Source organism: Schistocerca americana, chromosome 2 (assembly GCF_021461395.2).
Source record: "Schistocerca americana isolate TAMUIC-IGC-003095 chromosome 2, iqSchAmer2.1, whole genome shotgun sequence".
Taxonomy (NCBI): Eukaryota; Metazoa; Arthropoda; class Insecta; order Orthoptera; family Acrididae; genus Schistocerca; species Schistocerca americana.
This window is the reverse complement of record NC_060120.1, coordinates 35,513,201-35,526,806: the sequence shown is the minus strand read 5'-3', so window position 1 is coordinate 35,526,806 and position 13,606 is coordinate 35,513,201. Positions and strand designations below refer to the sequence as shown.

At 40.0% G+C, this 13,606-nt stretch overlaps 1 protein-coding gene across 1 annotated transcript in view; it reads right to left on the bottom strand.

The window, feature by feature from the left end:
• Nucleotides 1-1,186: 1,186 nt before the first annotated feature.
• The window catches only part of LOC124596533 (intraflagellar transport protein 27 homolog), a 54,042-nt gene continuing 41,622 nt past the window's right edge, over nt 1,187-13,606 (bottom strand). Inside the window, exons 3-4 of the mRNA XM_047135708.1 lie at nt 11,957-12,193; nt 1,187-1,659 (exon numbers count right to left, since the gene is read on the bottom strand). Coding sequence (XP_046991664.1) covers nt 1,564-1,659; nt 11,957-12,193 — 333 coding nt within the window. The 3' untranslated portion in view covers nt 1,187-1,563. The remainder of the gene's footprint in view (nt 1,660-11,956; nt 12,194-13,606) is intronic.

Below are 13,606 nucleotides of genomic sequence, written 5' to 3'. Positions count from 1 at the left end.
GATGTAGTACTGTTAATGTGTCTCAGGAAAATCTTCAGTCCTGGGATGAAAGTGTATCATGGGCACAGCTGTCAGAGGCTGCCCTGCAACATGTGAGTGCCTGAGACATAAGTATTCTGGCCCAGATGAAAGATGATAGGAGTAGTGAAATGAAAGAAATCGGGCATTGGTTTCCAACCATGGGGCACAATCTGGTACTAGGGTATTCTCACTTTGCTGCATGAAGTTTGACTAAGTAGGAAATAATTTAGGTGTTAAAAACTTGACTCCTTATAGTTTTTATATTGGTAGTATTTTCACCTTACATGCTTTATCAAAGGGAACTACTCCAACTAAAGATGAAATAATGTGTATCACAAACACAGTGTGAAAACAATCAAAACACTTGAATCTTGTGTAGAAAGAAGTACAGTATTCTGGCACAGAATAGTTCAGTGTAATTCCATCACACAACCAAAGTGCTGTTAGTACTAGATAATTTTAACTAGATAATTTTTTCCTTTGGGGGGGTTACAAAAATGGCTGAGGTCATAAGTGCACAAATAATGACTTAAAACTGACTGTCTCCTAGGGAAAGCACCTGTGGTTCTTTAAGTGTGTTGACATATATATGCCTAAACTGCACTAGTAGATGAATAATGACCATGAGCCTGGAATGCTGGTCATAAGGAAACAAACATATCAGTGAAGTAAAATGAGCAATTGTGATGACCTTTTTTTTTAAGAGGACATTCGGTAAGAGTTTCTGTATTGGTGTCCACAGCTGAAAATTAAATCTCTTCACCATGTTCTACAGCCTGTGCTATATCGTTTGTGACATTGGATAGCTCAGATGATAAGCACACATTAAAGTGTAAGCAGTTATTAAATTGACATTGGGTTAAAAAGTGGTACACCATTGTCACATATTCATGTAACAATGAAAAAAGCAAGGCACGTTAGGAGTATGTGTCAAGAAAGAAAACAAATGAAACTGAAATAATGGAACCTCTAAACTAACAAAAAACATTTTCCAAATAATTTGAGTTAAATGCAATAGATTACATTTTATCCATGTTTAAATGTCATTAACTGTTTTATGAATATTGAAAACATTATTATTATTATTATTATTATTATTATTATCTAATTTTAATTATGAAGAATGCTAATACAAATACATTTTTAAGTGGCTTGTGAAAATTTAATGAATAAAATGTTGGTACAGAAGTATAAAATTGTTAAATTGTGAATATCAGAGCGTATTTAGTTATTACACAAAGCTCAAGACTGGAGTTTTGTAAATGGATATCTAAAGCAGCTATACAATAAAATACATCAATTTTCATGACTAGAAGATACTCTGTGACATCAAGTCCACAGTAACCAAACAGACATGTAACATCATCACACAAATTACATATTACTACCTGTAGAAAATATCAGAAGACTAACAAGATAAATTGCTTTTGTAAATATAGTGAAGTGGTTGGAGAATATAATCAAAATTTTATATTTTATAAGTAAACAAAGAAGCACATTAAAGTTTTTAAGGTATTTTATGAAATATACAATCAAGTTCCATTAGGAAACACCAAAGTTTCTTGGTGTTCTGTGAACTATTCCAAACCATTCTTGAGCCAGCAGAGAAAATGGTTCCTTCACACCTAGGTTCTGCTTCTGGAAAAAAAAAGTCAGTGACTCAACAGTAAAAAATGCAATTTACTTCTTTGAATTGTGCCATGATATGTACATGAAAATGTTTATATTTGTATAAAAAAATGACGAGTTGCACCATGGTTGAGTGAACACATTAAAAGGTAGGTCCCCCTATAATTGGCTGATAGTTCAGTTGAAAAGTTGGAGGAAATAAAGGACATATCATACCCAACAGGACACAGGGTTGCCACAAGTTTCCCCAAGTGAAATTCCTTGATATTTCCCTGATTTCCAGACAAGTTTTAGCATTTTTCCCTGACAAATTTTGAGATCTCAAGGGTAAGTTAAAACATAAGTTGAGAATCTGTCTTTGCAGCTATGGTACAAGAAACAATAATGCAAACAAGGAAATATCTAAAAAAAACTTTCAAAAAGATGATGTTTCCTGATGTGAGCAAAAATCTTTAAGTACTAACATCAACATCTTTTGTAATGAACTGTTTTTATACGGAGAAAGCAAGCCAGATGGTATGTGTTTTTCATTAAGACCACTGATGTTATTTTATTTCACTAAAACTAAACACATTTGGTGGCAAAAATACACATTTCCTTAGAGTCACAGTACAGATTTAAAATATCTTCACTGCTTTCAGAAATAACCTCAATAAAAAGCAGGCCTCTTGAAAGAAGTGTATAAGGTAGGAAAGAATTGTGTAAACCAAGACTGTAGGTGACCGCCAATAAAATGTTGGTTCTAATATGTTCATTATTGTCAGTTATTACCCACTGTGTTATATTTATTATTTTATAGGTAATTCTTTCTAGAAATATATTAAGTACATAGCATACAAACTGCCAGTGACTGACACAATTTTCTTCTTCTTGTCATCCATACTTTCTAACATATAAACTACTTTTTAAATGCCAAAATATACTAGAACAGATAAAATGTCTACAAAATGCCACACTGTGCAAAGTACTTGCAGTGAGACAGTCATAATTCCTGAAACCCATCACCCATGGCCTCTGGCCTGCTGAGGAGCACCACAGTCCTGGGTCCATAGATAAACCATGACAATCTGTTGCATTACACCACACACTAACAGACCCAGCCTGCGGGCCGTATGGTGAGATTAGATCCAACAGGCAGGGCCTGCACATTAGTGGGAACCAAACAGCTTCAGATCGGCAGGCCCAAACCATTACAGATACCCACAGAAACGGCCTGCAGTTTTGACCCGTGATTGAAATCCACTTGTGTGGCCAGCTATTCGTGAGCCACAGACAGCATGTTGATGAAATGAGACCAAAGCAATCAATCGATGCAACGGATAACTTGTGCAAGTACTCTGAGAGTCAATAATAATGAGGATAGATAGCAATTCACCATAAAGATGATTGCTGAGCTGCAGACAGGCACATAGAAAAGACAATCACATTCTCACAAATAAATTTTCAGCAATAGCTTTTGTCAGAAAATGAGGGCACTCATACATCCACACAGTCACTCAGACAGAACTCCGTCACTCAGACACTGTCTCCAGCCACTGTGTCTGCAGTCTCTGACAATCAGATACAAACAAACTACTACTTATGCCTCCCTGCCTCTTGTTGGTAGCTGCTAGGCTAGCGGCAAGAAGTGGTGGCAGCATTGACTGCAAGTTGAGGGGGGTGGTAGGAAGGCTAGAAGCAGTAGTAATGAGAGAGTACGGGAGCAGCACATGTACTCGGCTGCACCCAACCAGTGACAATGTATCACACCTCAGTAAGCAAACAATTTCATCTACTGAGAGAAAAACAAGATTTTTTTCCATTGTTTTATTTAAATTTCTCTGATTTTTCTGATGTGTTTAAAATTCCCTGATTTCCAGAACCTGTCGCAACTCTGAGGTAACGTTAAGCACTGTGGTGTCCAAATCAACTGTTGGGTTGAAGGCAGTTTCACTTTACTTAGAAATAAATTAGACACATTATTCCTCTTCACTCAAGTGCATTGTGTGTGTGTGTGTGTGAGAGAGAGAGAGAGAGAAAGAGAGAGAAAGAGAGAGAGAGAGAGAGAGAGAGAGAGAGGGAGATAAATCCCCATTTTTAAATACACAGAACTGTAATAATATATGTATGCTTTCTGAGAAACAAATATAACAAGGAAATGGATGACAGTGACACCTGGAGTGACCTCCACCACACATAATGAGGGGACACATGAAACATATATGCAAAAGTGTTATAGCAATATAGGGGGACACAGAATTAATTGAGTAAAATTCTCTGTTATGCATAAATATTTGAAATACAATTTATTATCTCTCAGACCTTGCTGTTACACATCTCAGTAGTTGATTTTTCCCAAAATTGTCATGTTATTTGTCCAAATATGCAATAAAACTATATTTTGATAAGATACTTTTGTTATGAAGTATGAAATTTTTGCACCCAATTTTTTTAAAATTTTCTGTCAGTTTCAAGCCACTGACATTCATGTATACTTTTATATGTAAGACAAGATGTTATAATGTAGTGGAAGACTTGTAGAACATTAACATGTACGAAAACTTATAATTAGAGTGCACATTTGTGGAAGCTCCAAAGAGGATGTCTTGTATTTTGTGTAGCATTCATTTGTTAATTATCTCCTGAAATTTTGATGTCCTTGTGCAATGAAGATGGGGAGAAAAAGCTGTCATATTCTACTCTTTACTACCTTTTCATGAATTATGTATGTCAATTACTACTTTTCCCAAAACTGCAATTAGTCTACATGTCATGCTTATTTGTGGGCAAACAGAAAGTTGGCACAGTTTTATCTACATTTACATCTATACTCTGCAAATCACTGTGAAGTGCATGGCAGAAGGTACACCCCATTGTACCAATTATTAGGGTTTCTTCCTGTTCCATTCATATACGGAATGTGGGGAGAATGATTGTCTCAATGCCTCTATGCATGCTGTAATTATTCTGATCTCTTTCTCACAATCCCTATGTGAATGATAGCTGGGGGTTTGTAGTATATTCCTAGTCATCATTTGAAGCCAGTTCTTGAAACTTTGTTAGTAGACTGGCACAGGATAGTTTACATCTATCTTAAAGAGTCTGCCAGTTCGGTTCTCTCAAACATCTCAGAAACACTCCCCCCCCCAGGTCAGAAAAACCTGTGACCATTCACACTGCCCTTCTCTGTATATGTTCAATACCCTGTGTTAGTCCTATTTGGTATGGGTCCACACAAGAAGCAATATTCTAGAACCAGCCAAACAAGTGATTTGTAAACACTCTCCTTTATAGACTGATTGCAATTCCTCAGTTTTCTCTGCTTTACCCACAACTGAGCCTATATGATCACTCCATTTCATTTCCCTAAAAAGGGCTTCACCCAGGTATCAATTCCTACAGTGACTCATTGATATTATAGTCATAGGATACCATGTTTTTTCATTTTTTGAAGTGCATAATTTTACATTTTTGAACATTTAAAGCAAGTTACCAATCTTTGCACTGCTTTTAAATCTTATCAAGACCTGAATGAATATTTACCGTATGTAGCTTCATCCAGAAATTATTTCACTGCAGATAACTGCATCACAAGCAAAAATTTTGTGGTTGCCTTCAATATTGTCCGCAAGGTCACTAATACAGAACCTGAACAGCAAGGTCCCAACACATTTCCCTGGGGCACACACAACATTACTTCTGCATCTGACAGTGACCCCCCATTCACGATAATGTACTGTGTCCTCCCTACCAAAATGTTCTCAGTCCAGTCACAAATTTCATTTGATGCCCCATATGATGAAACTCTCCCCCCCCCCCCCTCCCCCATGACCCATGGACCTTGCCGCTGGTGGGGAGGCCTGCATGCCTCAGTGATACAGATAGCTGTACCGTAGGTGCAACCACAATGGAGGGGTATCTGTTGAGAGGCCATACAAACGTGTGGTTACTGAAGAAGGGTAGCTGTCTTTTCAGTAGTTGCTGGGGCAACAGTCTGGATGATTGACTGAGCTGGCCTTCTAACATTAACCAAAACGGCCTTGCTGTGCTGGTACTGCGAACGGCTGAAAGCAAGGGGAAACTACAGCTGTAATTTTTACCGAGGGCATGCAGCTTTACTGTATGGTTAGATGATGATGGCATCCTCTTGGGTAAAATACTCCAGAGGTAAAATAGTCCCCCATTTGGATCTCTGTGCAGGGATTACTCAGGAGGTCATTATCAGGAAAAACAAAACTGGCGTTCTACGGATCAGTGTGTGGAATGTCAGGTCCCTTAATCAGGCAGGTAGGTTGGAAAATTTAAAAAGAGAAATGGATAGGTTCAAGTTAGATATAGTGGGAATTAGTGAAGTTCAGTGGCAGGAGGAACAAAACTTCTGGTAAGGTGAATACAGGGTTATAAATACAAAATCAAATGCAGGAGTAATGCAGGAGTAGGTTTAACAATGAATAAAAAAATAGGAGCACGGGTAAACTACTACAAACAGCATAGTGAACACATTATTGTAGCCAAGACAGGCATGAAGCCCACACCTACCACAGTAGTGCAATATGTGATTGGAGGCTTTCCTGGCATATGTGATGTTTCCAGGGCACTCGGGTGTCCAGCCATATACAATTGTTGAAGTCCAACGATATCTCTGTGAATAACCTTTCCGCCATCATCAGTTGATTCTTATGGAATGATCTGTCTGCTCATTGTTGGTGTTACTTATGTCCGTTATTCGGGCTTCGATTCTTTGTATCGATGGTCCGATTGCGGCCACCGACATTCCAATTGCGAGCGCCAATGCTCCGATTGTGGCCACCAACATTCCATTTGCAGGCGCCGACCCAGGTCTGCGCTGTCCCTGGTGTTGCAGTGGGTGGTGGCAGATGCAGAATCCTGTGGAGTGTTCCCGGCGGCTGCTGTGGAAGGACCTTGAATCCGCTTGAGGCATGACTCCTTGATAGAGCTAAGTAATGGTTTCCATGCCTTGCTGAGTTGAAAATCTGTGTCTTGGTTTATGAGATTGTCTGTTACGCAAATTTCAATGGCCTCCTTGAAGATGTTGTCTCAGTAGAAGCTGGTAGGGGGCCAGAATCTTGATTTCTTTGTATTTCGCATTGTATCCAGTGTCCAAAGAGTGTTCTGACAGTACTGGTTTGTTGGGCTGGCCTAGACACGTGTGGTGTTGGTGTTCTTTGCAGCAGTCTTCAACTGTTCAGATTATTTGACCAATGTAGGATTTGTTGCAACCACAGGGAATATTATATATGCACACCTTCTTCAGGCCAAATCAGTTTTTCACTGTCCCCAGTAAGATACGTATCTTGGACAATGGTCGAAAGACCATGTCAATTTTGTGTTGTTTTACCAGTCTCCCAATTTTTGATGTCACGATGCCTACCTATGGTAGAAAGGCAAGGCCTGGTTCCTCATCTTTAGACTGTTCTTCATCTGGGTTTCTGCTCTGTTGCTGTCATCTGAGGGCTGTCTGAATCTGTTGATTGCTGTACCCATTCTTGAGGAACATATTTTATAGGTATTTGAGTTCTTTGTGTAGATTTTGTTCATACAGTTCAAGTATGCCCTGTGAACCAGTGTGTTGAGCATCCTGTTGAGTTGTGCAGGATGGTGGCACCTCAAGGCATGTAAATATAAGTCCATATGTGTAGGCTTGCAGTACATGCTATGACCCAGTATGCCATTTGATCTCGGTTCTACAAGTACGTCAAGAAAGGGTAATTTCCCTTCCTTCTTGATTTCCATGGTGAACCAAATGTTGTCGTGGACGGAATTTGGATGTTCTAAAAACGTCTGTAGATGATCAAGTCCATGGGGCCAGATGACAAACGTGCTATCCATGTAATAGAAAAAACACACAGGCTCCCGTTCGGCTGCTTGTAGTGCATCCTCTTCAAAACTCTACATCAATAAGTTGGCTACCACTGGTGAGAGAGGGCTCCCCATAGCCACACCGCTGGTCTGCTCCTAGTATTGGTCATTGAAGATGAAGTAGGTGGATGTACGTACATGCCTGAAAAGTTGTGTCAACTCGAGACCAAATTTCTTGCTGATAAGGTGGATTGAATCTTCTAGCGGGACCCGTGTGGAAAGTGACACGACATCACGACATCAGAGCTGACCATGATGTCTGTTTCTCGCAGGGTCATCTCCTTAAGATGAGTTAAGAAAATGGTGTTTACATTTTCCCACATATGGTCTGAGCAAGCCCACCAGGTGTTGTGCAAGAGGGTACGTGGGTGCCCCTATGATGCTAACAATGGGATGCATCACTTCCTAATGTGTCTTAGGTAGGTCATATATTCTCAGAACTGGACACACCTGAAATCCACTGACAAACACATTGACAAGTCTGCAAGGCTACCAGGCAAACAACAAAAAGAGATGGAGCCAATAAAAAGAACCGTGATTAACCCCATGGGGAAGCCATTGGATGACACAGCTACTTCATACTCGAAAAAGGACTCAAATTTGCACCGAAGCCTGTGCGGACCTGGGTTGGTGCCCACAAACAGATTTTCAGCGGCTGCAATCGAAGTGTCGGCACTCGCAATCGGAATGTCGGTGGCTGCAATTGGACCGTTGACGCAAGGAACCAAAGCCCAACTGACGGACATAAATAACATTGACAATGAGCAGACAGACCATTCCATCAGATCCACCTGATGATGGCAGAAAGGTTATTCACCAAAATATCATAGGCCTTCAATGATCGCGTCCAGCTGGACACCCAGGAGCCCTTGAAATGACAAAGTAGTACAAGTTTATATCCCAACTAGCTCCGCAGATGACAAAGAGATTGAAGAAATATATTATGAGATAAAAGAAATTATTCAGATAGTGAAGGGAGATGAAAATTTAATAGTCAAAGGGAACTGGAATTCAATAGTAGGAAAAGGAAGAGAAGGAAAAGTAGTAGGTGAATATGGAATGGGGGTAAGTAATGAAAGAGGAAGCCACCTGGTAGAATTTTGGCACAGAGCATAACTTAATTATAGCTAACATTTGGTTTAAGAATCTTGAAAGGAGGTTGTATACGTGGAAGAGGCCTAGAGACACTGGAAGGTTTCAGATAGGTTATATAATGGTAAGACAGAGATTTAGGAGCCAGGTTTTAAATTGTAAGAATTTCCAGGGGCAGATGTGGATTCTGACCACAATCTATTGTTTATGAACTCCAGATTAAAACTGAAGAAACTGCAAAAAGGTGGTAATTTAGGAGATTTGACCTGGATAAACTGAAAGAACCAGAGGTTGTAGAGAGTTTTAGGGACAGATTAGGGAACAGTTGACAAGAATAGTGGAAAGAAATACAGTAGAAGAAGAATGGGTAGCTTTGAGAGATGAAATAGTGAAGGCAGCAGAGGTTCAAGTACGTAAAAAGATAAGGGCTAGTAGAAATCCTTGGGTAACAGAGGAGATATTGAATTCAATTGATGAGAGGAGAAAATATAAAAATGAAGTAAATGAAGCAGGCAAAAAGGAATACAACCATCTCAAACATGAGATCAACAGGAAGTGCAAAATGGTTAAGCAGGGATGGTTAGAGGACAAGTGTATGGATGTAGAGGCATATATCACTATGGGAAAAATAGATACTGCCTACAGAAAAATTAGAGAGACCTTTGGAGAAAAAGAACCACTTGTATTAGTATCAAGAGCTCTGATGGAAAATCAGTTCTAAGCAAAGAAAGGAAAGCAGAAAGGTGGAAGGAGTATAAGGAGGTTCTATAGGAGGGCGATGTACTTGACGGTAATGTTATTGAAATGGAAGAGGAGGTAGGTGAAGATGAAATGGGAAATATGATACAGCATGAGGAATTTGACAGAGCACCGAAAGACCTAAGTCAAAACAAGGCCACAGGAGTAGACAACATTCCATTAGAACTACTGATAGCCTTGGGAGAGCCAGCCATGACAAAACCCTACCATCTGGTGAGCAAGATGTATGAGTCAGGCAAAATACCCTCAGACTTCAAGAAGAATTACTGAAGTATCAGTTTAATAAGTCACGGCTGCAAAATACTGACACAAATTCTTTACAGACGAGTGGAAAAACTGGCAGAAGCCAACCTCAGGGAAGATCAGTTTGGATTCCATAGAAATAGGCCATTTACAATTTGTACAGACACAGGATGGCAGTTATGAATCGAGCGGCACAATAGGGAAGCAGTGGTTGGGAAGGGAGTGAGACAGGGTTGTAGTCTATTCCCAATGTTATTCAATCTGTATATTGAGCAAGCAGTAAGGGAAACAAAAGAAAAATTTGGAGTAGGAATTAAAATCCACAGGTTTGTTGATGACATTGTACTTCTGTCAGAGACAGCAAATGACCTGGAAGGGCAGCTGAAAGGAATGGACAGTGTCTTGAAAGGAGGATATAAGATGAACATCAACAAAAGCAAAATGAGGATAATGGAATGTACTCGAATTAAATCAGGTGATGCTGAGAGAATTAGATTAGAAAATGAGACACTTAAAGAAGTAGATGAGTTCTGCTATTTGGCAAGCAAAACAACTGATGATGGTCAAAGTAGGGCAGATATAAAATGTAGACTGACAATGGCAAGAAAAGCGTTTCTGAAGAAGTAAATTTGTTAACATCGAGTATAGATTTAAGTCTCAGGAAGTCTTTTCTCAAAGTATTTGTAAGGAGTGTAGCCATGTATGGATGTGAAATGTGGACGATAAATAGTTTAGACAAGAAGAGAATAGAAGCTTTCGAAATGCAGTGCTACAAAAGAATGCTGAATATTATATGAGTAGGTCATGTAACTCATAAGGAAGTGCTGAATAGAATTAGGGAGAAGAGGAATTTGTGCCACAACTTGTCTAGAAGAAGGGATCAGTTGGTAGGACATGTTCTGACGCATCAAAGGATCACCAATTTAGTATTGGATAGCAGTGTGGACGGTAAGAAACATAGAGGGAGACCAAGAGATGAATACACCAAGCAGATTCGGAAGGATGTAGTGTGCAGTAGTTACTTGGAAATGAAGAAGCTTGCACAGGATAGAGTAGAATGCAGAGCTGCATCAAACCAGTCTCTGGACTGAAGGCCACAACAACAACATGATCAAACTTTTGACAATAAGCATAGGTGTAGTACTGAGTCAAATGCTTTTTGGAAATCAAGAAATACTGCATGTATCTGACTGTATTGATCCAAAGTTTTCAGTATGTCATGTCAGAAAAGTGTAAGTTGGGTTTCACATGATCGATGTTTTCGAAAACCGTGCTGGTTGGCACAGAGGATGACATTTTGTTTGAGACATGTCTTATGTTTGAGCTCAGAATATGTTCTAAGATTCTACAACAAATCAACGTCACGTATATTGGATGGCAGTTCTGGGGATCACTTCTACTACCCTTCTTGTAGACAGATATGACCGGTGCTTTATTCCAAGAACTGGGCACAGGTTTTTGTTCGAGGTATCTACAATAGATTATGGTTAGATGAGGGGCTAACTCTGGAGCTAATTCAGTATAGAATCTGATAGAATTCCATTGGATCCTGGAGCATTGTTCACTTTCAATGATTTCAGCTATTTCTCAACACCACCGACACTGCTACTTATTTCATTCATCTTATCAGTGACTTGAAGATTAAACTGTGGCAATTGTCCTGAGTTTTCCTTTGTAAAGGAACATTTGAAAATGGATTTAAGCATTTCCAATTTTGCCTAGCTATCCTCAGTTTCAGTTTCTGTCTTGTTCACTAGGGACTGGACACTAACTTTGGTGTCATTAAAATCTTTTACATACAACCAGAATTTCTTTATGCTTCATGAAATATCATTTGACAATATTCTGCTACGATAATTGCTGAGACCTTCACGCATTGCTCTCTTGACAGCCAAACACGTTTCATTCAGCATCTCTCTATCTATAGCCCTATGCTTTGTTTTACACTTATTATGTAGTAATCTCTGTTGCTTTAGAAGTTTCTTTATAGTGACTGTATATCGTGGAAGTTCCCTCCCATTATGAACTGTTCTACTGGGTACATCTCTATCCAGTACATGATCAACTATTTTTTTGAACTTGAGGCTTAGTTCCTCTAAAGGCTCCTGCCCCACACTGCAAGTTTCAAGTTCCTCATTGACATATGATACTAACAATATGTTTATCTCTGTGATCATGTTCCAAATCAAATATGATTGTGCAAATGCACGTGTCATTTATTACTGAGTCAATGCTAGTAATATGTTCCTGCTAAACCTTCAATGCATTAGGTTTGTTTCTTGAATTTAATTTTATGGATAAAAATAAGATTTATAAATTAAACTTATAAAAATGACAATTTTTCTTAACATACAGCAGATCCTTCTAAATAATGAAGACCAAATTTTTCGGCTGTTTCAGTTCCCATTTGTTCATTAACAGTTCTTCTTTCAACGAGATCAACTTTATTTGCAAACAAGATCCCAGGTGCTACATCTGCAAACTTTTTAGGTATGAAACTCCGAACCAGTGTTGTCCATTGACTTGCAGCCTGGAATGATGATTCCGATGTAACATCATAAAGAACCATCATCATGTTTGGTTCATTCCACTGAAAACAGAAAATGTCACTGAGTGATATTTTCACATTATAAAATAAAACGGTAAATGGAAAACATGGGTGAGCAAAATTTTGCAGGAACGAAAGATGAAAGGGAAAGGGTTGACTGATAGTTCTGAAATTAAATTAAATTAATTATACTTATTGCACTACCTAGTGGGACAGCATTTCACTGACCATTTATTTCATTATCAAAACATGACATAAATACACATGAGTGATTGATCCATGTTAGTGCAGTGTCTCAAAGTATAAAGTGTGCTGTATGGGAATGCAGGCTTTTCTAGTTAATTACATTAATGAAATCTTCTCGCTCTACATATTCTTGACATATTGTTGTTGGAACAGCAGCCATTACAGTACTGGAAAATTGCATGGTTGTATCTACAGTCATATTTATTTATTTTGTCTACTGGCTACTGGTTTCGCTACACAATACCATCCTCAAGTCATCCACTAGCAAGGAGTCTTTTGCAGTAGCCATCAGAAAGATCGCAGGAGTCGCACATCGGCACAGCGCGTCACGGACGGTAGTTGCCGCAAGTAGACTCCCGCCCACCAGAGGGCGCACGAGAATTCGGACGTGACCTCTGCCGGCAGAACAACAACAACAGCAACAACAACAACTCAGGCAGCACGGGCCATGCCCAGTCAGTTAACATCAGGCATGCCTAGGACGCAGTCCCGGTCTACGCTAAGTGAAGTGCGACATAAAACGTGAACAGTGTTACTACACAATTGGCGACGAGTAGGGTCGTTCTTTCGCGTGTTGCATCGTTGTTCTGGTTTCGCGGCTTATCCATGGCATGGAGGATTTAGTGCGGGTTTTGGTTGAGCAGCAGACGGAGCTCATGGTCACCATGAAACAAGTGCTTCCGGTGTTGCTCTCCACGCAGTCTGCTCCAGCGCCGTTCCCTCCTCCCTTTCCCCCGTATGACGAGATGGCAGAGGATTGGGACGCATATGAACATTGCCTTCAGCAGCATTTCCAGGCGTTTCATGTTGCCGATGCGGAGGTATGTCGTGCTCTCTTCTTGTCTTGGATATCTCCCTCGCTGTATCAAGTTTTGCGGCAGCTCGCGCCGTTGCAGGAACCCCTGTCCTTGTCTTTTGACGCATTGTGTTCATTGCTGTCTTCATATTATCGCCGCCACACGCATGTTGTGGCAGCTCGGGTCGAGTTCTATCAATGCAAGAAACAGCTCCATCAGTCTTACCGGACGTGGGCCGCTACCCTGCACGGTCTTAGTCGCAAGCGTCATTTTGTCACGGAGCAGTCACGAGAGTCGTATGCCCACGTTATGGTACGCGACGTCATTGTTCGTTCGGCCCCTGATAGGAAGGCCCGGCAACGGGCCCTGCAGTTAGAAGACCCTTCCCTTGAGGAAGTCCTGTCCATTTCTC